At 39.7% G+C, this 21,914-nt stretch overlaps 1 protein-coding gene across 1 annotated transcript in view; it reads left to right on the top strand.

Moving 5' to 3' along the window:
• The window catches only part of INPP4A (inositol polyphosphate-4-phosphatase type I A), a 132,077-nt gene that overhangs the window by 47,036 nt on the left and 63,127 nt on the right, over window positions 1-21,914 (top strand). The window contains 8 exon segments of the mRNA XM_042458160.1: window positions 6,034-6,102; window positions 11,618-11,836; window positions 14,080-14,124; window positions 15,238-15,356; window positions 15,449-15,484; window positions 15,486-15,566; window positions 16,974-17,053; window positions 19,304-19,415. Of these exon segments, the coding sequence (XP_042314094.1) occupies window positions 11,731-11,836; window positions 14,080-14,124; window positions 15,238-15,356; window positions 15,449-15,484; window positions 15,486-15,566; window positions 16,974-17,053; window positions 19,304-19,415 (579 nt within the window). The 5' untranslated portion in view covers window positions 6,034-6,102; window positions 11,618-11,730.

Genomic DNA, 21,914 nt, shown 5'->3' with positions numbered 1-21,914 from the left:
TTTTTTTTTTTTTTTTTTTTGCTTGGCTTGAGGGCTTTTGCATTTGGTTCTTTTCTTTCAAATTAATCACCCTAGTGGTTCAACCAGAAGGTCTATCAGGTCACACTAGTAAATATAGCATTTGCACATTTGAAAGGCTGACAGGGTATTTCCAAGAGATGAAGTGTTTTGGAATTCAAACACCTCAAAAGCATATTAGCATGCAAAGGGATCTTGTAGCTACTTTGAGATTAACTGAGCAAAAGAAGTTGTAGCATAAGCTTTTGTAGACTTGGGCCTGTTACAGACTGCCAAAATAAAGCTGCTTTGGGTCTCTTTGGAGGTATGCTGTTTAAATAATGCATGGGTCCTAAGAATCCAGAAGCTGCACCAAAGCTGCACTCCAGTGCTTAGGAATGGAGTGTGGCTTTGACGCGACCTCCGGACTCGTAGGACCCATGCATAATTTAAACAGCATACCTCCAAAGAGACCCGAAGCAGCTTTATTTTGGCAGTCTGTAACAGGACTTGGTCTACTTTCTCATATCCAAGTGTATTAGAACCAAGGCACAGAAATGTGCTTTAGATACCATTTGGATAAATTAGGCTAAGTGAGAAAATGCACAGAAGAATTAAAATGCATTAAAAAGGTATGAATTTCAGTGGGGGAATAAAATTACATTTCACAATCCAGTATGAGACAGGGACAGGAAGAAAATGAAGGGGAGATTTAGAGAAGTTTAGTGAAATCCTCACTCATTGAGCCCCATCATTAGACCTGTTTGCCTTGGCCTTGTACGACCTGACACTTAAGATACCCAAGGTAAGATTAAAGAAGACTCTAGACCTACTTGCTTTCTACTACACTTCAGTCAGTAAGGATGTGCAAGGCAGAACTTTTCAGGAGATCTGCCTCTTCAGGTGTCCTAGAACCAGATCAACCATAGTACTTTTTGGGTGGAACATCTCAACAAATGGGTTTACCACTGGGACAGCCACTGAAGGGAGAAAGTCATTGTTTGATTATTGTGTCAGCTTTGCTTTTTGGCATCTCTTATTTTCCTAACTGTGCCTTAAACTGGTACTGAAACAAAACATAGGAAATTGAGACTCCAATTTGAGCTAAATCTCATTGCTTTAATACAGTATTTCTTTTAATAGTGGTTGTGGCTGTGTTTGTTTTACTGAGTCTGAATTAAAGTAATTAGAATATGGTAGTTGGGAGAGGATAACGTTAATTAGAATAGGAGTAAATGAAAGAGCGAGCAGGTTATACATTTGCTGTGAATATACTGTACAGTAGTTCCCATCTCCAAAGCTTGCTGAATCACTGGCCAGCATGATAGCTTTCATTTTAGTACTTTCACATTTAATTTGGATCAATATTGATCATAGACCACACTCCAAATGGGTGTCTTGAAACTAATTACTTTCAGATAAGGGTTTTAAAACCCATGTTTCCGGGGCAGGCATTCATTATAGAGAATAAATTCATACAGTGATTTGAGGTATTTGTGAAGTGTTACTACAAAGGAAACAGTTACTTTTGTCTTAAACATAAATGCTACTACAAAGTAAGCCTTTTCTACAAATCTGACAGAAAAATTTTTTATGTTTGGGATGGGGATTCCCCCCCCCCCTTTCTAATTTTTCTGGGACTTCATATCTTTGGCATCATAACCTTGCACTTTAGTTTGCCTATGGAGATTCCACAGGCAAACTAAATTTCCAACTGCCTTCTCAAAAATCCACAGCCTTTCCTTGTGTTTGGCTTTCAGCTTCTGTTCCTGGTATGAATTTTTCCAGCTTTTCCAATTCTTTTCTGGCTGGGTCCCCCCCTCCCCCCCCTGTTCCCTTATGTGTTCTTTTACCAACTGTTCCCTATTTGGCAACTACTCCTTACTGGTTGACCAAAACAACCTTGATGGCCTTGTGTAATTTTCACCCAGAAATGTCAATCCAGTCAAATTGTTTGCCAATTTCTATTCCCTGTCTTCATTTATAAAGCAGAAACCACTCTTACATTGTTAAGTAAAGGTAAAGGTAGCATATTGACATGAATGTCTAGTCATAACTTGTCAGGGATGATGGGAGTTGTAGCTCTTCACCTCTGGCTCGAACTCACCACCTTGTTACGCACCGGCGCTGACCAGTTTTGGCCAGTGGTTAAAGCTTTGCTCTAAAGCAGCAGAATTACAGAGAATAGGCTGAAGACCCTGACAAACTCTCCAAGCCTTCTCACTCTTGCTTCCACAGAAGTCTTCACCCTTCTTCAGGATCCAGCTGGTTCTTGTAGCTTCACCCAAGACACCAGACAACTCAGTAGTCTTATATAAAAGATCTACTTTATTCTACTATATACAGCTCCAAAACTATCCAACACAACTCCTCACTACTACTACTACCCACAAAATACATTGGGATTCATAGTCATTATTATAGTCATTGGAAAATACCACCCACTCTTGTCAGTTTCCACCCAGTGGGCGTGTACAACCATTCTCATTGGTTCTCTTGGTTCATCCCATAATTAATGATTTCATCATTTCACCTTGTCCACTTTAACAATTCTCAGGTGTACTTAATTATCCACTTTGCATTTCTGTCCTTGGCATTTAGGACTTGTTAATTACATTACCTTTTACACCTGTGTGGCTCCTAATTGCTTTTGCTGAGTCATCCTGACTCTCACATACATGTTTTATTTCAGTCACTGTATATCCCATGTTGCTTTTTCCTTAACATAACTGACTGTAGGGGGCAGTGCTCATCTCTGTTTCTAAGCCGAAGCGCCATTGTCCAAGGACTTCTCCAGTGGTAATGTGGCCAGCATGACTGCACCGAATGCTGTTACCTTCCCACTGAAGTGGTACCTATCTATCTAATTGCATTTGCATGCTTTTGAACTGCTATGTTGGCAGAAGCTGGGACTAGGGACAGGAGCTCACCCCATCATGCAGCACTTGGGCCTCGAACTGCCAACCTTTCAATCTTCCAATCATCAGAATTGGCGTCTTAACCACTAAGCCACCACATCCTTGGCCTTACAGACAGCCCTGAAGGGGTGGCTTCAAGCTGCCCTTGGGAAAGCCAGATCAGTGCCACAGCAACCACATGCTGTGGGCCCAATCTGGCTTTTTGCTGAGTCAAAAAGAGGTGATAAAATGCCACTCCTTTTTGAGTTGGCAAAAAGCCAGCGTTTCTGGCAACGTAGCATATTTATGGCACTCCTGTGGCATGTACATGCTGTGCTGCCAGAGTGCTGCAAAGCCAGTGCACGTGCAGTCAGTGTGATGCTGGCTTTGGGGCTGCATCAGAGCATGCGGCATGTAAACTGTTTGGGGCAGTGCCAGAGCGTGTGGTCTGTTTCGCCCCGTTATTTTTGTACCATATAGTACAAAAATGATAGTTTGCCAGTCTGCCTTTTTACTGTTTACTGTCATCAAGGTAACAAGTCAACAAGTTGACTTATTGTGATCCTGTGAATGAGGGATCTCCAAATGACCCTATCTTCAACAGTCCTGATTAGGTTTTGCAGACTCAGGGCTGTGGCTTCCTTGGTTGAGTCTATCCATCTTTTCCTACTACCTTCTACTTTCCCAAATATTACTGACTTTTTAAATAAGCCATGTCTTCTCATGATATGGCCAGAGTACAACAGTCTCTGTTTATTAACATTGGCATCTAGAGAGAGTTCAGGCTTGGTTTGCTCCAGGACTTATTTGTCTTTTTAGCAGTCCAAAGGGTCCTCACAACTCTTCTCCAGCACCACATCTCAAATGAGTTTCTTTCTTTCTTTCAGCTTCACTGTCCAGCTTTCATAACCCTACTTAGAAATGAGAAATGCCATGACATGGACAATCCTGACTGATTTTCAGTTAGCTCTTTACACTCCATGATCTTGTCTAGCTCCTTCATAGCTGCCCTTCCAAGTCCTAGACGTCTTCTGATTTCTTGACTGAAGTCTCCATTCTGATTCATGACTGAGTCAAGGTATGGGAGACCATGAACTATTTCAATGTTTTCATTCTCTGTTTTAAAGTTACACATAAACCAGTCTGCCTACTCACCTTTAAACACTTCAACTTTTCCTGGTCCAAATCTTCAGTAGCACAACTTATACTATATTTTACAGTTCTTCTGTAAAAATAAATCATAATAAAACATTCAATGAATACCACACACATGTATACATAAAGCTCATATCTAAAGTCCCTTTTACATATACCCAGAGCGCAAAGGAGGACATCTAAATAGAAGTAGGAGACCATTGGTGCAGCATGGTATATAGCGGAAGGAAATTCAGGAAGCTCTTCCAAATATATGTAGAGAACAGAGCATTTTACCTGGTATGGTCGCCTTTTATATCTTACAATAACTTTGATATACCAGTGGTCCTAAAAAAAAATAATAAGCAATGGCTGGAAACACAACCCTTTTCTAATGTTACCCCTGCTACTATAGTGTGGGAGCTGTTTTTCTGTACACTTTATAACTCTTCTTCACTATAGTGTATACCTGAATCCTGGAACTAATGAGTATAGCTGATCAGATGGCAGAGAGAGCAAATTTGACTCCATCTGGCACTTATCTGATTACAGACATATACGGAATCCACATGGTATTGCATCTCAAGGAAATGATTCCCCACAGTGCTGTGGGTGCATGGGAAGAGGGATTAAGAATGAGACAAACACAGTCATATCCTTTATCGGATATGATGTTTCACTTCATAGGCAATTACTCAAGAGAAACCTTAGTATTATAATTTTGTAGGGTGACAAGGCCCAAGGCTTTATTAGCCCTCTCTGCTCTCTGTCCCACCACCCTCTTAGGCTTGTTTGATGGGAACAAGGAAGAGGACCTTCTCAGTGGCTGCTCCCAGACTTTGGAAATTCCTCCCTAGAGAGGCCAAGATCCCTGCTCTCCTTTTGACAACGGTTGGGCTTTTCCATGCTGTGCGATGTAAAAGTTTTGTAGATAGTTTTTAAATACATCTTACCATTTTAATGTTTAATGTTTTTAACTTAAATGTATATATATATATATTCCTGACCTCTCTAAATTACTTACCATGACTTCGCTGATCAAGTCTATCTGTCTAGCATGCAACCTACCTTTCTTTTTTTCTTTTTCTTTCTTTCTTTTTTTCTTCTGCCCTCTACCTTTCCTAGCATTATTGTCTGTTCTAATGATTTATGCCTTTTCATGACGTGGCCAAAGCAAGACAGCTCAATTTGAACATCTTGGCTTCCAGGGAGAGTGCAGGTTTGATCTGCCCAAGGACCCACTTGTTTGTCTTAGGAAAGGAATTGACTATCCTAGGAAAGGCATTGACCATTATCTTAGTTTATTATCCAAGCTTATAGCTTTCTTTCTTTCTACCTTCTCTTATTATTCACCAAGGAATAATTTAATTCCTCCTACACATAACTTTCATTGCTTTTTTATAGCTGTTTGGTGCTGTTTCTAAAAACAAAAAGGCTATAAAGTTGACAAAGTTCTAAGCATGTTATGGTTGAAATCTTTTGAAATCCCTTCTGCAGACTTGAAGCTATTACAGTATAGGCTGAGTCTCCCTTATCCGAAATGTTTGGGACCACAAGTGTTAAGGATTTTAGATTTGTAGTGGGTGGGTGATGGGGTTGGAATGCCTGTATTTGCATATATGTATATAATGAGATATCTTGTAGATGGGACCCAAGTCTAAACAAAAAAATAATGTATATTTGATATATATCTTATACACATAGCCTGAAGGTAATTTTATACAAAAATTTTCAAATAATTATATGCATGCAACAAAGTTTGTGTACATTGAACCACCAGAAAGCAAAGGTGCCACTGTCTCAGCCACCCATGAAAAATATTTTGATTTTTGGAGTATTTCAGATTTCAGAATTCTGGATAAGGGAGACTCAACCTGTAGTTTGATTCACAGTGGTAAAGGCAACAAATAGAGCATTAAATAGAAATACTTTAAAATCAGTATCAAATTTAGAGCTGCTGTTGAAACAGTTGAACTTATATACAGTATGTCTTTCTTTTTTCCAGATGGGAAAATAAATCTGGCTTTTAAGAGATGTAATACCATGTTCTCACACAAGAGGATAATAACCTCCTGTAAGTATGAAAGTGATTGGTATAATATCTCACTCAGGTTTTGAAATGTACTACTTCTTGTAAATTCTGTTGCCATTTAGAATTTGAATAGTTGCATATCTCTTTATTAAACTGGATTGTTGTTGTTGTTATTATTATTATTATTATTATTATTATTATTAAACTGTACAATTTATTGCTTAATCCTTTCATCCTTATGGACTGTGCTGTGTCCTGCATAGTTGCATATTGTTGAATTATTGAAAACTTTCCTTTAACTTTGGCTTGGCTTGGTTGCTCTTTAGATGTATACTAAGCACAGCAGGTCATCTTTGCTGTATAGAAACTCAGCTCAGCTCAGCTCCTCTCAGCTCAGCTCCTATCTCAAGACTTGCCCAAGTCATGCTTACAAGAAAAGGGCTCTTTTGAATCTGTGGATGGGGCATTTCTAGTGAAAAGCTATTTTGGCCTGTTACAGACTGCCAAAATAAAGCTGCTTTGGGTCTCATTGGAGATATGCTGTTTAAATGATGCATGCATCTTAAGAATCTGGAAGCTGCACTAAAGTTGCACTCCAGTGCTTAGGAATGGAGTGTGGCTTTGGCGCGACCTCCAGACTCTTAGGACCCATGCATTATTTAAATAGCATACCTCCAAAGAGACCCGAAGCAGCTTTATTTTGGCAGTCTGTAACAGGCCTTTGAATGGATGGGAGTCAGCTGCCAGAAAAGGCCTGTTCACTTCCAATCTTGGGACTATTGGCAGCCCCATCCCTGTTGCTGCTCTCCAGTTTTTGTTTTTGCTGCAGTAACCCCCTTCAATTGTTATTTTCCCTTTAAAACAAGACGTAGTGGTATCACACTTTTAATAGATTTCTGGAGACTGCCTGTAAAAAAAGGTTTATGAGGAGAATGCACCTTGTTTTAACGGAAACAGCAGAAGAGTATTTGCCATCACCATGCAGAATATTCAGCAGCAGGGATATGGAGCTGCAAAAATGGGTGGGGAGCACTTGCATTCCATGTACTGCATTTTGTTCATGGCTGATCTATGGTGTGGATACCCAAGACAGCAGCAGATTCATTCCAGTGAAAGCTCAAAAATATAGATATGCCTGGAGACATTGCCTTCACAAGGTTGTAATTGTCCTTATTTAAACAACACAAAAATGGATCTGAGTTACTCTTGGACTTAGTTGCTTCCTCTTCTTCTCTTTTGGCATGAACTGAAGGTAGAATTTGGAAGATTTCACTTTCATTTAGATTAAGTGAATCTTGTCATGTCACTTGAACATAAACATAGGTTATATAGAAATAACCCAACTTCTTCAAATCATAGTTTTTTAAAACTGGCTTATTCACAGCTAACTATGTTTTCAGGTTAACTATGGTCCACACTGCAGAAATAACCCACTTTGAGACTGCTTGAACTGTCCTGGCTCAATGCTAGGGGATCCTGGGAATTGCAGTTTGTTGTGGCTCCAGAGCTCTCTAACAGAGGAGGTTCAATGTCACCTACAAAACTACAATTCCCAGAATTCCTTAGCATTGAGCCAAGACAGTTGAAGTTGTCTCATACGGGATTATTTCTGCAGTGTGTTTGGGGCCTAAGTTAACCAGTCATAGGCTCATTTCATCGTGTCACACTGTGGTTGAAATAAAATGTAAGTAGATACAATGCCATGCTGGGTGTAGCAGGTAGGAAGAAAAACTGAAAAAAAATAAGCATGCTGAGGCTCTTTCTGTATAGCAACAAATCATAATTTAGATTGTATCCAGAGTGTAAAATGTCAGCTGTTTTCCTTGATCATATTGTAGTAGGACATGCAGACCTAGATGTTCTTCACTGACAAGGTCAAGTTCAGGTTATATCAACCTAAGGTCATACTAGCAACAGATCAGCTTCAATATGTATTGTTTAAATTGTTTTAAACTATATTATATGTTCTACACCATTTCAAATTTCTCTTGTTCTGTGTGACTTTTAAAATGAATGTGCTGTAGTGGTTTGAGTGTTGGGCTATGACTTTGGAGATGAGGGTTCGATTCTCAGTTTGGCCATGAAGTCCACTAGGTGGCCTTGGGCAAGTCACATGCTCTCATCCTTATGGGAAGGCAATAGCAAACTTCCTTTGAACAAATCTTGCCAAGAGAACCCTATAATGGATTCATCTTAGGGTCACCATAAGTCAGAAACAACTTGAAGGTACACAACAACAACTGTCATTTTACGGTTTAGGGTGAAACCTGTTCTCTTGATCCAATTCCTTCTCGTCTTCTAATCTTTATAGCCCCTTCTTTCCTCCCCTCCCCTCGCTTTTTATCTTTAATCTTTCTCTTTCTAGGGGCTCCTTTCCTTCGGACTTTAAACACGCTCTCGTTTCCCCAATTCTGAAAAATATCTTCTCTCGACCCCTCTTCTTTGTCCAGCTATCTTCCAATTTCTCTTCTTCCTTTTCTTTCTAAGGTTTTGGAACAGTCGTTTATTCTCGCTGTCTTGAGTTTCTTGAAGCCAACTCCATTCTAGATCCCTTTCAGTCCGGTTTCTCCCCACGGCATTCTACAGAGATGGCCCTCACAAATATCTCTAATGAACTTTTACGGGCTAAGGCAAATGGCCTTTATTCTTATTCTCCTTGATTTGTCTGTGGCCTTCGACACCATGCATCACTGTCTTTTAGTTGATATACCTTCTAACCTCGGGTTCTCAAATTCTGTTCTTGATTGGTTATGAGCTTTTATTATTAGCTTTATTTATAAAGTGCCGTAAATGTGCACGGCGCTGTACAAAAACCAAATAAAATCAAGGGCATATAAAAAGCCTGCCTATGGTGTACAATCTAGAGATTAAAACAACAAGTTAGAAACATCATAAAAAAAACAAGTTAAAACAGCAAATATCAAATATTGAGTCAAGCATCAAAACATCAAAACAACCAGGTCACAATCACAGACTCCCTGGGAACGCTTCCCTAAACAATATGGTCTTTAACTCATTTTTAAAACTGGTTAGAGACATGTTGAATCGTGCTTGTAAGGGGAGGAAGTTCCAGGAGTGAGGGGCAACAAGCGAGAAGGGATGAATCTGGGACGGGGCCATGGGAATCCTGGGCTGGGGCAGGAGACCTTGGCTACCAGAACGAAGGGAACGAGTGGAGATGTAGGGAGAAAGAAGTTCAGAGAGATAGGGAAGGGCCAGCCCATGCAGGGCTTTAAAAGTGAGCAGGAGAAGCTTGTACTGAATGCGGAAGGGAAAGGGGAGCCAGTGAAGGGATGACAATAGGGGGGAAACATGGTCGTACCGGTGAGCGAGTAAGATAATATGAGCAGCTGAGTGGTGAACAGAAATCAATGGTTGAAGGTGAGAGAGAGGAAGCCCTGCCAAGGGAAGGTTGCAGTAATCTAATCGCGAGACCACTAGGTCATGGACCAAAGTCTTTGCAGTAGAAGCAGAGAGATATGGACAGATTTTGGAAATATTACAGAGAAAAAAATCTACAGGCCTTGGCTGTGGCCTGGATCTGAGGGATAAATGACAGAGAGGAGTAAAAAATGAAGCCAAGACTGCGGGCTTCCTGAACCGGCTGAGTAGAGATGTTGTCGACAGAAATAGAAAAGGAATATTGAAGGGTGAGCTTAGGGAGGAAAACAAGAAGCTCCGTCTTGGACATGTTGAGCTTCATTGGCTCAAATCTTATTTGTCAGACAGATCTTTTGCAGTGGTCACCGGTGGTCAGACTTCGTCCTCTGTTCCCTTATCTGTTGGAGTTCCTCAGGGCTCTGTTTTGGGTCCCCTACTGTTCTCTCTCTACACATTGTCACTAGGAAAACTCCTTTAGTTTTTCCTATCATCTCTATGCCAATGACACTCAGCTATATCTTTCCACCCATAACCTTTCTCCAGGGCTTGAACAGCAAGTTTCATCTTGTCTCACCACTGTCTCTCAGTGGATGTGTCATTGGCATTTGAAGCTCAACATGTCCAAAACGGAGCTTCTTGTCTTTCCACCTAAGTCCTCCCTAAAAATACACCTTTTCTGTTCCTGTCGACAACACCTCTATTCAACCGGTCCAGGAAGCCCACAGTCTTGGTTTCACTTTTGATTCCTCTCTATCTTTCATCCCTCACATCCAGTCCACAGCCAAAGCCTGTAGATTCTTTCTTTACAACATTGCCAAAATCTATCCATTTCTCTCGGCCTCTACCATTAAGACTATGGTCCACACTCTGCTGGTCTCCCGACTAGATTACTGCAATCTCCTTCTGGCAGGGCATCCTCTCTCTCTCATCTTTGCCTTTAATTTCCGTTCATCATTCATTGGCACGCATCATTACATCCGCTCGCCGCTTTGACCATGTTTCTCCTTTATTATCATCCCTTCACTGGTTCCCCTTTCCCTTCCATATTCAGTATAAGTTTCTGTTGCTGACCTTTAAAGCCCTGCATTGGCTGGCCCCTCTTTATTTATCTGAACTTCTTTCTCTTTACACTCCCACTTGTACCCCCCCCCCATTCTAGTAGTCAAGGCCTGCTGTCCCAGCCTAGGATTTCCACTGCCCCGTCCCAGATTCGTCCCTTTTCAATTGCTGCTTCTCACTCCTAGAACCTTCTTCCTCCATGAACACGGGTCATTACTTCTTTGACCACGTTTAAATCTGAATTGAAGACTATCCTGTTCAGGGAAGCGTTCCCAGACACTGTGTGATTATCTATCTGATTTTTGATTGGATAGTTGATGTTGATGTTTTTAATTGTTGTTTGCTTATTTTAACCAATTCTATTTTATATTATTACCTATTGTTTTATACGTATTTTTCAGATTGTACGCCATTGGCAGGTTTTATTTTTATTGATTTGATCATTTGTATGTACAGCACTGTGTACATTTACAGCACTTTAGAAATAAACTATAATACAGTGGTGCCTCGGGTTACGAAATTAATTCGTTCCGTGGCACCGTTCGTAACCCGAAAAGCCTTCGTAAGCCGAATTGCCATAGGCGCTAATGGGGAAAAGCCGCGATTCCGTGCGAAAAGCCGAAAAAAGCACCAAAAGTTTTTTCGTAACCCGAAAAAACATTCGTAACCCGGAACAATGTTTTCCTATGGGATTTTTTCGTATCCCGAAAATTTCGTAACCTGGGTATTTCGTATCCCGAGGTACCACTGTAATAATAATAATAATGATAACAATAATAAATATTTAAATATCATTACAACTGATCAGATTACAGTGTGAACACAGGTGCATGTATGACGTGTGTGTTTGTGTATGACGCTTCAGTTTTAGGACTGATATGTTGGTTGATGTTCATTTATCTTGACAATAAAGAGGATGTCGATATCTACTGAAGCTTGTGTTCACTTAATTTTTTTTAAAAAGGCCATTTCCCCATCATGTGTTGGCAGTAAATTCTTCATAATACTACCATTAAACTCCATTAAATAATTTGCTTATAAAATGTGTTTTCAAAGAAGCATGCCATGCAACTTAATTCAGATTTGTGTGTGCGTGTTTGTTCTTTTCATGTCTTAGAATGCTAACATCATAAGGGCTGCAAGTGAAGACAACATTCTGCTGTATTTTGATCCTTCTTCAAGATATTGCTGTGGTCAGACAGTGAAAAGAGGTGTCTTCCCAATGACAACATGTCAACAAAAGATCTCAGTCCCCGACATGGTGCAAAGTCCCGCACTGTGCAGAGAGCCTCAACGATTGATGTTGCTTCTGACATGTTAGGTTTGTCTTTGACAGGTAACTATCTTTTTTGCTATGTCTCTTCTCACACTTGTAATCGTTTTTTTCATGAATCTTGGTTTAGTGTTTGAAGTTTGAGTGTTTTCTCCAGATGATGGTGATGAAAAGATGAATTTGAAAGACACACACACACACACAAAGTCTAATATGTATCTCTCCTATATCAAAGTTATAGTCAACAGACAAGATGGTAGGACAGCATGGAGGAGAACAGGCAGGCAGTAGGGGACAGAATTTAAAAGAAAAGAGTTGAAGAGGCATAAAAGAAAGGCCCAAATGAACTCTTGTGTTTTTGTTACTTAATTGTACTTTATAGATTTTTAATGAATAGCTCCAGAATGGAAATTGAAGATTATAAAAATTGGCCTCCACTGAGAATTACTCAGTGCATAAACAAAATGCCTGAACATACCCAATGGGACTTTCTAAAATCATTTTTGTTCCTTAAACACTATTACACCATTTTTCTTCTCATACATTTAAAAAAGGTTTCAACTAAATATGTTGGGGAGGGAGAGCAGAGTTTGTTTGTTTGTTTGTTTGTTTGTTTGTTTGCTATTCATTATACTTAAATCTGGCATCTTTTGGGAAATTTATTTATGTTGTTCTTTGGATCCTGGTTCATGTGTTGTTTTCTTTCAAATCGCTTGAGTTTTTCTGAAAGAGGTAAAACAATACAAAAGCATCCTTCTGAATCATACCTTCACTATATATTTTAATATAGAAAAAAGTTATTTCTATAAAAGCAGGGGTGGAGCTAGACCAATCTGATGGTTCAAGGCTCCTGGACCAACAATTAATCGGGGCTTCACTTTGCCCCAATCGCTGCAACAGAAAGAAGAAGAGAAGGAGAATGAGGAACATGGTCATGGAAGTGGCTCTTCCTTTTCTTCTAGCAACCCCATTTGTGTGCTGCTAAGAAAAGAAGCATGGATGATGGAGATCCTGCCCATTGTTTTGAAAGCTTGTTGGAGCAAAGGTACTATGGAGGCCTGTGGGGAACATCACCTGTGTTACAGGGCCCATTCACAGTAGATAGTTATAATGCTTTTGTTCCACTTTAACTGCCATTGCTACATCCTGTGGTATCCTGGGATTTGTAATTTAGAGAGGGGCATTTACAGTTATCAGCCAGAGTGCTCATTTGCCTCACCAAACTACAAATCCAAAGATTCCATAGAATGGAACCACAGCCATTAAAATGGAATAATAGTGCTATAGCTGTCTGGTTTGAATTGACCTATTCTCCTCTGCCACAGTTGCTTGGCTCTAGCATGCATTCCAGACAATAACCAGCGATGTGTCAGCCTACCTCCTTTTCTTTTGGCAAATATGTGAGTAGGGTTCCTAGAGAAGCCACTGTCAAAGCAGTCCTCTGCTCACTCATCTTTTTTCCATGGCAGGAGGGGTGCAATCAGATGTAGGTGTGGGTGTGCACACATGTTTGTGAGTGGAAAGAGCAGCAAGATATTTGTGTGTGGGTGCCATTGGACACAAGATGTGCATATAGAAAAAAATGTGCAGTTTGAAATCTGATAAAGTTCAGTTGAAAAAACAGGTGAGAAACTAGAAACATTAAGTGCTTTCTAAGCATGTCAGTGACAGCATTTATCAATTCAAAGACATAGCCATGTTAGTCTGGAAAATCAGTGTGCAGAGGGATCTTGTAGCACCTTTGAGACTAACTGAAAGAGAGAAAGTGAACTTTTGTAGACTTGAGTCTACTTCTTCAGGTGCAAGCATTGATCTAGTAATCTTAGTGAAAACAGGAGAAGCCCAGTCTTGGAGAGGTACTACTCTTGGCAGTACAGATTTGATGAGGCAGAAGAAACAGCTGTTGCACTACTGTAAGTGTCACTGTATTGGGATTTATGCTGGGGCATGAACCATTCGATACTCCTATTAGTTTACTAAGCCTGATTTGTTGTTGTTGTATAGTAAATAAGAAATATGAATTCATGGGGAGAAAACAGCACTGGCACAAAGTGCAAACTGGGGCAGAACATGCTTTGTGCATGTGTGGCTCTCCACCAATACTGAGTAGTGTCCATAAGGGCTATGCTTTGTTTTTGTTTTAAGAGCACACCAAAAAGAGCAAACCACTTGGACAACAGTGGCAGTGTATAGTACTAGGGACAAGTTCTGTTTCTTGCTTCCGAGCTGCCAACCTATAAGCTCTGTTGCCATATAACAACAGTCTATACAGTTGTTGAGCTTATGCTAACTGTTATTCTTTGTAGGAAACATCCAGGACCCAGATGAGCCAATCTTAGAATTTAGTTTAGGTAAGTACTGTACTTGAAGGGTGTGTGTGTGTGTGTGTGTGTGTGTGTGTGAGAGAGAGAGAGAGAGAGAGAGAGAGAGAGAGATTTTCATCCACTTTTTTCAGAACATTACATTTGTATTTGCTGATGTTTATAATCAGTACTGTGGTTGTATATAAAGTGTTAATTGTCAAATGTGTAGTGATCAGAAAGAGGAGAATGGAAAGGAGACCATGTGCTGCATGATCCTGAGACACCTTCAGGAATCTCTGGCCTTCCAGGTGTTGTTGGACTCCCATGATCCCAACTCCCATGATCCCTTACCACTGACTGTGATGGATATGGCTGATGGCAGATGCAGTCCAACACTATCTGAAAGCTCCTCGTTTTCCATTTCTGCTCTTATATCTAGGAAGTGCATTCTGGTATTTGATTTTATACGATGATCCTTCTTTGCCTACTTCTAACCATGTCGAGCATAAGCCCTCAGTCTTTATTTTTTCAAGTTTTAAGGTCCCTGCTTATCTTTTAGCCTTTTAAAAATGATTTGTTCTAATATTCATATTTTTCTGCCAAAAAAGAAGTATCAATCCAAAGTGGTATAATGTGTTGTTTTTTTTTAAATAACAGTAAGAATACAGACAAAGAGAGAGTTTAAAACAAAAACTAAGCAGTGGATAATCAAGCCAATTCCTAATCTTATCCTCACCCATAATCTCCTCTCCTTCAACATTAGCATTCGTCAGCCAGACTAAAGTCTTTGCAGATACTCTACATGTCTCTTTACTTAAAATCCTTAGTCATTCCAAATTGTAACAAAGAACTAAGGGCAAACAGCGTTTGGCCTCATTATTTCATTTCTACCTTTGTGAGTCACATTCTAGCCTTTTCTTGTTTTCTCTACTGTCAGCTTTAGAGTGGAAAAAGTTTTTGTTGCCTGCATATTCTATAGGATGTCACAAAAATTGCTGATGATGTGAAATCATCATCATTGGGCTCACATGTTGTATGGTACCAGTGAACAATAAAGCAGAAAAATGAGAAACCGGCAGAGCTTTCTACTTTGTTCTTGACATATTGTATTTGTCTGACTGTACCTTGACGTAGAAAAATTACATGGCTTATTTTCTACAGCTTGCAGTGAGCTACTTACTCCGTCACTAGACAGAAAGCCAAATAGTTTTGTAGCAGTGAGTGTAACTACACCTCCTCAGGCCTTTTGGACAAAGCATGCGCAGACAGAAATTATTGAGGTAAGAGATGCAATGTTTGCTGCTACTGAGTGCTTCATTTTAGCTGATACCAAGTTACCCCTCTTAACCGTTCAATTTCTTTTTCATTATAGGGAACAAGCAATCCTATCTTTCTCAGCAGTATTGCCTTTTTTTCAAGACTCTCTTATTAATCAGATGACACAAATAAAACTTTCTGTGTATGATGTTAAAGATAGATCTCAGGGAACTGTAAGTCTACTTTTCAAATGTCTTCTCTGTTGTTTACATTGCTGTGGCATTTAAATAATAATTTTGTATGCTTGCACACTGTGGTCTCCCACATGGGCTGTTATTTCCATGCAGAGAGGGGTTTCATTCTTTCCTCTTCTGCTGTGATGCTTCTAGTTGCTCCCCATTCATTGCAATTGATGTTGTTGACTGCCATCAAATCAACTTTGACTTATCGAAGAGACCTCCAAGTCACTCTATTCTTAACTGCTCTACTCACGTCTTGCAGATGGTGGCTTCCTTGATTGAATCTGTCCATCTGAAATACAGTCTTCCTCTTTTCCTACTCCCTTCTACCTTACCAAGCATTTTTGTCTTTTCTAATGAGTCCTGTCTTCTCATAATCTAGCCAAAGTATGATAGTCTTATTTAGGTCATCTTGGCTTGATATGCTCTAGAATGCATATCATGCAAATGTCTTTTTGGCAGTTACAGATAGTTTTTAAAAAGATGTTTGCTGCATAGGAGCTGGGGCTTGTGGTTAAGAAGGGTAGAATTAAAATAAAAGTTTATGTGTTTACATGTATTTGTTGTTGTTGTGTGCCTTGAAGTTGTTTCTGACTTAATAAGGTGAACCTATCATGAAATTTTCTGATAGGTTCACCTTATTGTTCAGAGTGGGTTTGCCATGGCTTTCCTCTGAGGGTGAGAGAGTATGACTTGCCCAATATCAGTAGGTTTCCATGGCTGAGTGGGGATTTAAACCTTGGTCTCTAGAGTCAAACATTTGTCACACTGAGTTGATACATAATGCCAAACCATAGTTAAGAAGCATAAGTGCCATTTAGTGCGATGTGTGAATTGACAAAGTATAGCTTGTGACTGGCCAGCCAGGCAGAAAAAGAAACCATGATTTGGAGCCGCAGCCATTGCTCTACCTACAAGAGATTGTTGAATTCTCTACACAGGAAACAACGCTTGTCTAAATTCAGTTCTTAGTCCTAAGTAGAGTGTACCCATTGAATCAATGGGACTAAATCACTTAACAAATCGGGTGTCACAAAAGTAGGATCCAGGGGCCATGTGCAGCTCACACCCTGAACTTTGTTTACATGGCCTAAGTAGGAGAGAGACGGCAAAATGAAAGCAGGCGTGCAGCTGCAAACCATAGTTTGTCTGTTTGTTTTATGCTGTGGAAGCTGGAACATGAACTTTAACTATGGCAAGTGCATTCAGTATCTTGGCATGATCTCTCAATTGAGTCAGGAAGGGGGAAAGAAAGAAAGAAAGAAAGAAAGAAAGAAAGAAAGCACGTTTGACTGCTGGATGTGTGTTCCATATGTCATACTGAGGCTTTTCTAAACTGAAAGTATAAAGGTAATTTTATTGTTAAAATATCTCAGCCTTAATTACACTTGTCTTTTTCAGATGTATTTATTGGGTTCTGTGATGTTTACTGTAAAGGAAGTACTGAAGGAAAGGAACCATAGGTTACATTTAACACTAAGGTTTGTGCTTAATTTTATTTTATTTGAAGAGTATTTGGGGCCCAACAATTCTTATTTATTGCAGGAAATCCTGGTCATTTAATTGCACAAAGGATGCTGTTTAAACATGGGTGTGTGGATTTTTAAAACCCAAGATCAATTATGAAGTTTCCTAGCTTCAAGTTGTAATGCTCAAGGAGATATTGTGCAAATACATCATAATTGTTTTATAAGGAAAGTTTCTATTGTCTTGAAGTGTTTGAATAACATATGCCTATGTGGAGTTTTAATATTTTTTAAATAGCTGTAGTAGTTCAGAAAATCTGATTTAGTAGCAAGTTATGGTAAGACAGACTTTCTGATCAGATAGTATATCTTCTGTGCCATGTTCACTCGGATGCTTCAGTAATATCAGGCCGTCTTTGTGGAAAAAAGATTACAACCACAGATGTGGTTGATGCCCAATACTTGCTTTGTGGGTTATACACAATGGTGGAGCCTTAATTCATTGGCTGCCTTTGGGGCTCAGATGGGCAGAGTGGTCAGAAGCAGTTATATCTCTAGGTGCAAATCATAAGTATACATAAAGTTTCATGTACTCATTAGAACCAGAGCTTGGAAAGTTATTTTTTGGACTATAGATCCCAGAATCCCATTACCAACAAGGTCAGTGGCCATACTAATTGAAGGACTGTGGGAGATGCAGTCCCAAAAGGTAACTATTCCAAGTTCTGGTTAGAAAGTGCACAAGGCTCTGAATGGGAGAATCATGGGAGACTTCTCTGCATATAATCAAAAAGGCTCCTTTGCTCCGAGAGTATTATATTTAGTATCTTTAATATTACTATTATTTCTGCTGTTCCAGAACTTCTTTCTGCACAATTGTACATGGTCTGCCTAATTAATTAGTCCATACATTGTAGCCGTGCTTAGGAGAAAATATAGTCTCAAGGCATATTCTGAAAAGTGTCCTGAAATTGATGGAAATTGCAGAGATGGAGAAACTGACACATCTGATTAGAGGGAAATCCATAAATGGTTTCCTGAAAGAATGGATATTATTTATAGAATACATTGGGCTCTTGGTATCTACTGGGGTTGGTTCCAGGATCCCCCATGGATACCAAAATATGTGGATGATCAAGTACCATTAAATACAGTGGCATGGTAAAATGGTGTGTCTTATACATCATGGCAAAATCAAAAGTGGCTTTTTTGGAATACACACACAGACACAGGCGCGCGCACACACACGCACGCTGTAGATGATTGATTCATGGATAAAATGTTCGTGGATATGGAGGGCTAACTATATACAACAGAGGGAGGGAGAATACAATGACAATAGGTTTCATTGGTTGATGTTAAAATAAACAAAGGTAAGAATCGTGTGTTAGTTGTCCTCTAAGATTACATTTAGAGGATTAGATAAAATAAGGTAGATTTTATCTAATTGCTTAGCTTTATATGAAAAGAGGACATGTGGAACAACTGCGACAGAAGAAAGTTGGAAGTCTCTTATTGTGTTTATTATTAGTACATTTATTGTGTGCATGTTAGTATGTGTTTATTAATGTTAGTAAGTATAAGTGGTAATTGGATATTGGATATTTTTTCCTATTTTCCTTTTCTGTGTTGGTGTATATTTGGTTTTAAGAATAAAATTTCAAATTATAATAAAAATAGCCTGAAATTGAGCTGGGATTTTTTTTTTTTAAATGACATGGCTGGAACTTTGGGGGTCCCCAGGGGGGCTTCAGGGGCTACAGAAGCAACTCTCAAGGGCAGCCTGAAACATGTGCGACATACTTGGCACACTCTAATGTAAAGCAACTACAGTGCTAGCACAATAATTTTGCCATGCTTTTTGCCTTCAGGATGAGTTACGTAATTTCCCAGGCTACATGGATTTATACATTTAGCTTTATATTGTATAGCTACACAAATTTATCAAGATTCAAAATAAAGTTTGAGATTCAATACTGAATCTACCGTGTGTGTGTAGTACCAGTGTTGAATCTCAAACTTTATTTTGAATCTTGATCCATTTGTATAGCTATACAATAGTAGTGGGCAAGTGTGGTCCACAAATTGTTGGAATCCCATCATTCCCGTCATGCTGGCTAGAGCCGCTGGGAGTTACATTGGAAAAGGTCTGGAGGGCTATACAGAGCTATGGGAAGAGGTGACTGTCAAGATTAAGATTTGATGTGTAACAGCAGTGGATATAGTTACATCAAATTGATAACAATGATGATGTTTGTCTTGCAGATCTGCTGAAAGTGATCGTGTTGGCAACATTACAGTCATAGGATGGCAAATGGAAGAAAAAACAGACCAAAGACCTCCAGTTACCAGGTCTCCTGACACTATCAATGGAAGGGTGAATATAGACATCTCGTTTTAATCTCCAGACAACTCAGTATAACAGAGTAGGAACTGTGTTTCTCTTTGGATGGCACTTAACTTTAACTCTCAGATTCCTTATCATTGGCTGTTTGTGCATCTGCACTATAGAAATAATGCCGTTTGACACCATTTTAACTGTTGTAGCTCCATCCTGTGGAATCCTAGTATTTGTAGTTTTACAGACTCTTTTGCCAAAGAGTGCCTGTGCTTCATCAAGCTACATATCCCAAGATTCTTGTAAAATGAAGCCATGGTAGTTACTGTGATCTCAATATGCATTATTTCTACAGTGTTGATGCACCCTGTGGTCAGGATGAACAGGTGTCATAACCGCAAAAGAGGACAAGGTACTGTAAAATGTCGACCATTCAAGGAAAATGTGGGACATTACAAAATAAAAGCTAAAAACACTGATATAAATTGGCCCCTGGGCTGTGCAGCAGAGCTGCTGCAGGAGAAGGAGCCTCCACAAATAGAGGCCAAAGAGTAACAACAGCTTGGCTTGAATGATCAAGCTGTACCACATGATAAGGGGAAACTGCAAAGGCTATTTAAGCATGTTGCCCCCTAGGGTATCAGCTCTTCACATTTGAATGCTTTGAATAGGGGTTTGGACGCTTTGAGTAGGGGTTTGAGCCATTTTCTTCCCAATCCTGAAATTAGATTCTGGTGATCAGAGCAATACAGAGCGGATGGCATTCATATGTCGGAAGAAGGGAATTTGATTTTCCTGGGAGACTTTGGCTAGCTTGGTGGGGGAAAGGACAAGTGTCTGTGGCAGGTAGTGGGGAAGGAGAAGATTTTTAGATCGGTGTACACCTTGGCACCCCATTGTGGTGGAGGGTTGGTCTCAGGAACTGCCTCTATAAGGTAAGCAACCAGGGTATGTGGGAAGGAGACTGCCCTTGGGGCTGATCTGGAGTTTACTCCGTCTTGCAAAGTTTAGTGACTTTAAAGGGAGATCTCCAGGTTTTGGCTTTCCAAAGATGACTGCCCGAGATAGCAATCAATGCCTTTTGAATTGCCATCAGGGTCTGGTGTTTTGCCCAAGAGACATCTGGAGAGCTGTCATAGGTTGACATCTGGGCCTCAACTGGACCTGCACCAGGTTGCTCCCCCATTGTTTATCCATTTGTTTACTCTCAGGCCTCAAACAATTAAATAGGTTTTTAGGTCAATAAAATGGCCCTTGTTTAATCCACTTATTTGTGTCTGGCTTTGTTATTTAATGGTTGGTCAACAATAGAAATTCATGCTTCTTAATCATGCTCAAAATGGATGAATTTTGGAATTCCTCCAGGACATAAGGTTGAAACATATCTGGGAAAAGGAGGACATCTGGTTGCCCTGCTTATGGTGAATAGTCCCAATAGGAGTTGTAGTTCTCAGAGGACACATGCTTCCCACTCCTGCACTTTATAAAATATGCAATCTAAAGTCTCCCCAACATTACCTACTCTCCTTTGTCACACTCCCTGCAATGTTCTTATCCCAAGTCAACTGTTTAGACCTTCATTAGGGAAAAGCTTTCATAGGCAGACATATTTTGTGGACTGAATAGTTATAGATATAGGCAGCAATAGTTGCCATGTTTTAGCAGCTGTGCCACTGTGATCACAGAAAGTTGTTGGTTGCTGTATCAGTGATTGCCCAATTTGTATAATATGTATGTCCATACAAGCCTTGTACTTTTTGCAGGGAGGACCACTTTAGATAAAGCCAGAACCATATTTTGTGAACTTGCCCACTGTTTTTTTAAATTCAAATTATCTTTTTAAAAAAGGAAAATATTTTTAATATATTGGTGCAACCTAGATTAGTTCAGATAAAAACAATATCAAATTTGGTGTCAATATTTATATTTCCTGCTAGTGATCACAGTTACTATGTCACTTCTTTCAAGTATGGTAGAGGGTATATGGAAATATCCCTTTAGAAACAACATTGTAACTCCTTCTGTGTTTGGTAGATTAGGATCAATAACATCAGATTGCTCAAAACCACAAGAAACCTGTTTGTTAACCCAGGCCTACCAAGAGTTGGTTTGAGCCCCAGTGAAAATATGTTTTGAGGCAAGCCCCATGGCTGTTTGCTAGCAGCAGATCTGTGCAGTGGATGCAGATCAAAGGAAGGGGCTCTTCTCCTTTCCTCCATCCTTAATTTCCTGCAAGCCACGAAGAAACTCTGGAGACCTGCTGTCCAGGGGTCTTCATAGAGGGCATGGTTGAGACTAGAATTTGTAGCTGAATCTCCTTTGTCTAAATCTAACACTCTGGTTAGACTAGATGGATTTTCAGTATGTGGTGTGTACTGTATGTATGTGCCTCCAAGTTGCCTGGTGTCTTTCAAGTTGCCGGGCATCCTCATCAATTTATAGGGTTTTCTTATGCAAGGAATATTAAGAGGTGGTTTTGCTAGTTGTTTCTTCTTCTTCTTCTTCTTCTTCTTCTTCTTCTTCTTCTTCTTCTTCTTC

Source organism: Sceloporus undulatus, chromosome 3, assembly GCF_019175285.1.
Source record: "Sceloporus undulatus isolate JIND9_A2432 ecotype Alabama chromosome 3, SceUnd_v1.1, whole genome shotgun sequence".
NCBI lineage: Eukaryota > Metazoa > Chordata > Lepidosauria > Squamata > Phrynosomatidae > Sceloporus > Sceloporus undulatus.
The sequence above is the reverse complement of the archived record's forward strand: the minus strand, read 5'-3'. Positions and strand labels throughout refer to the sequence as shown.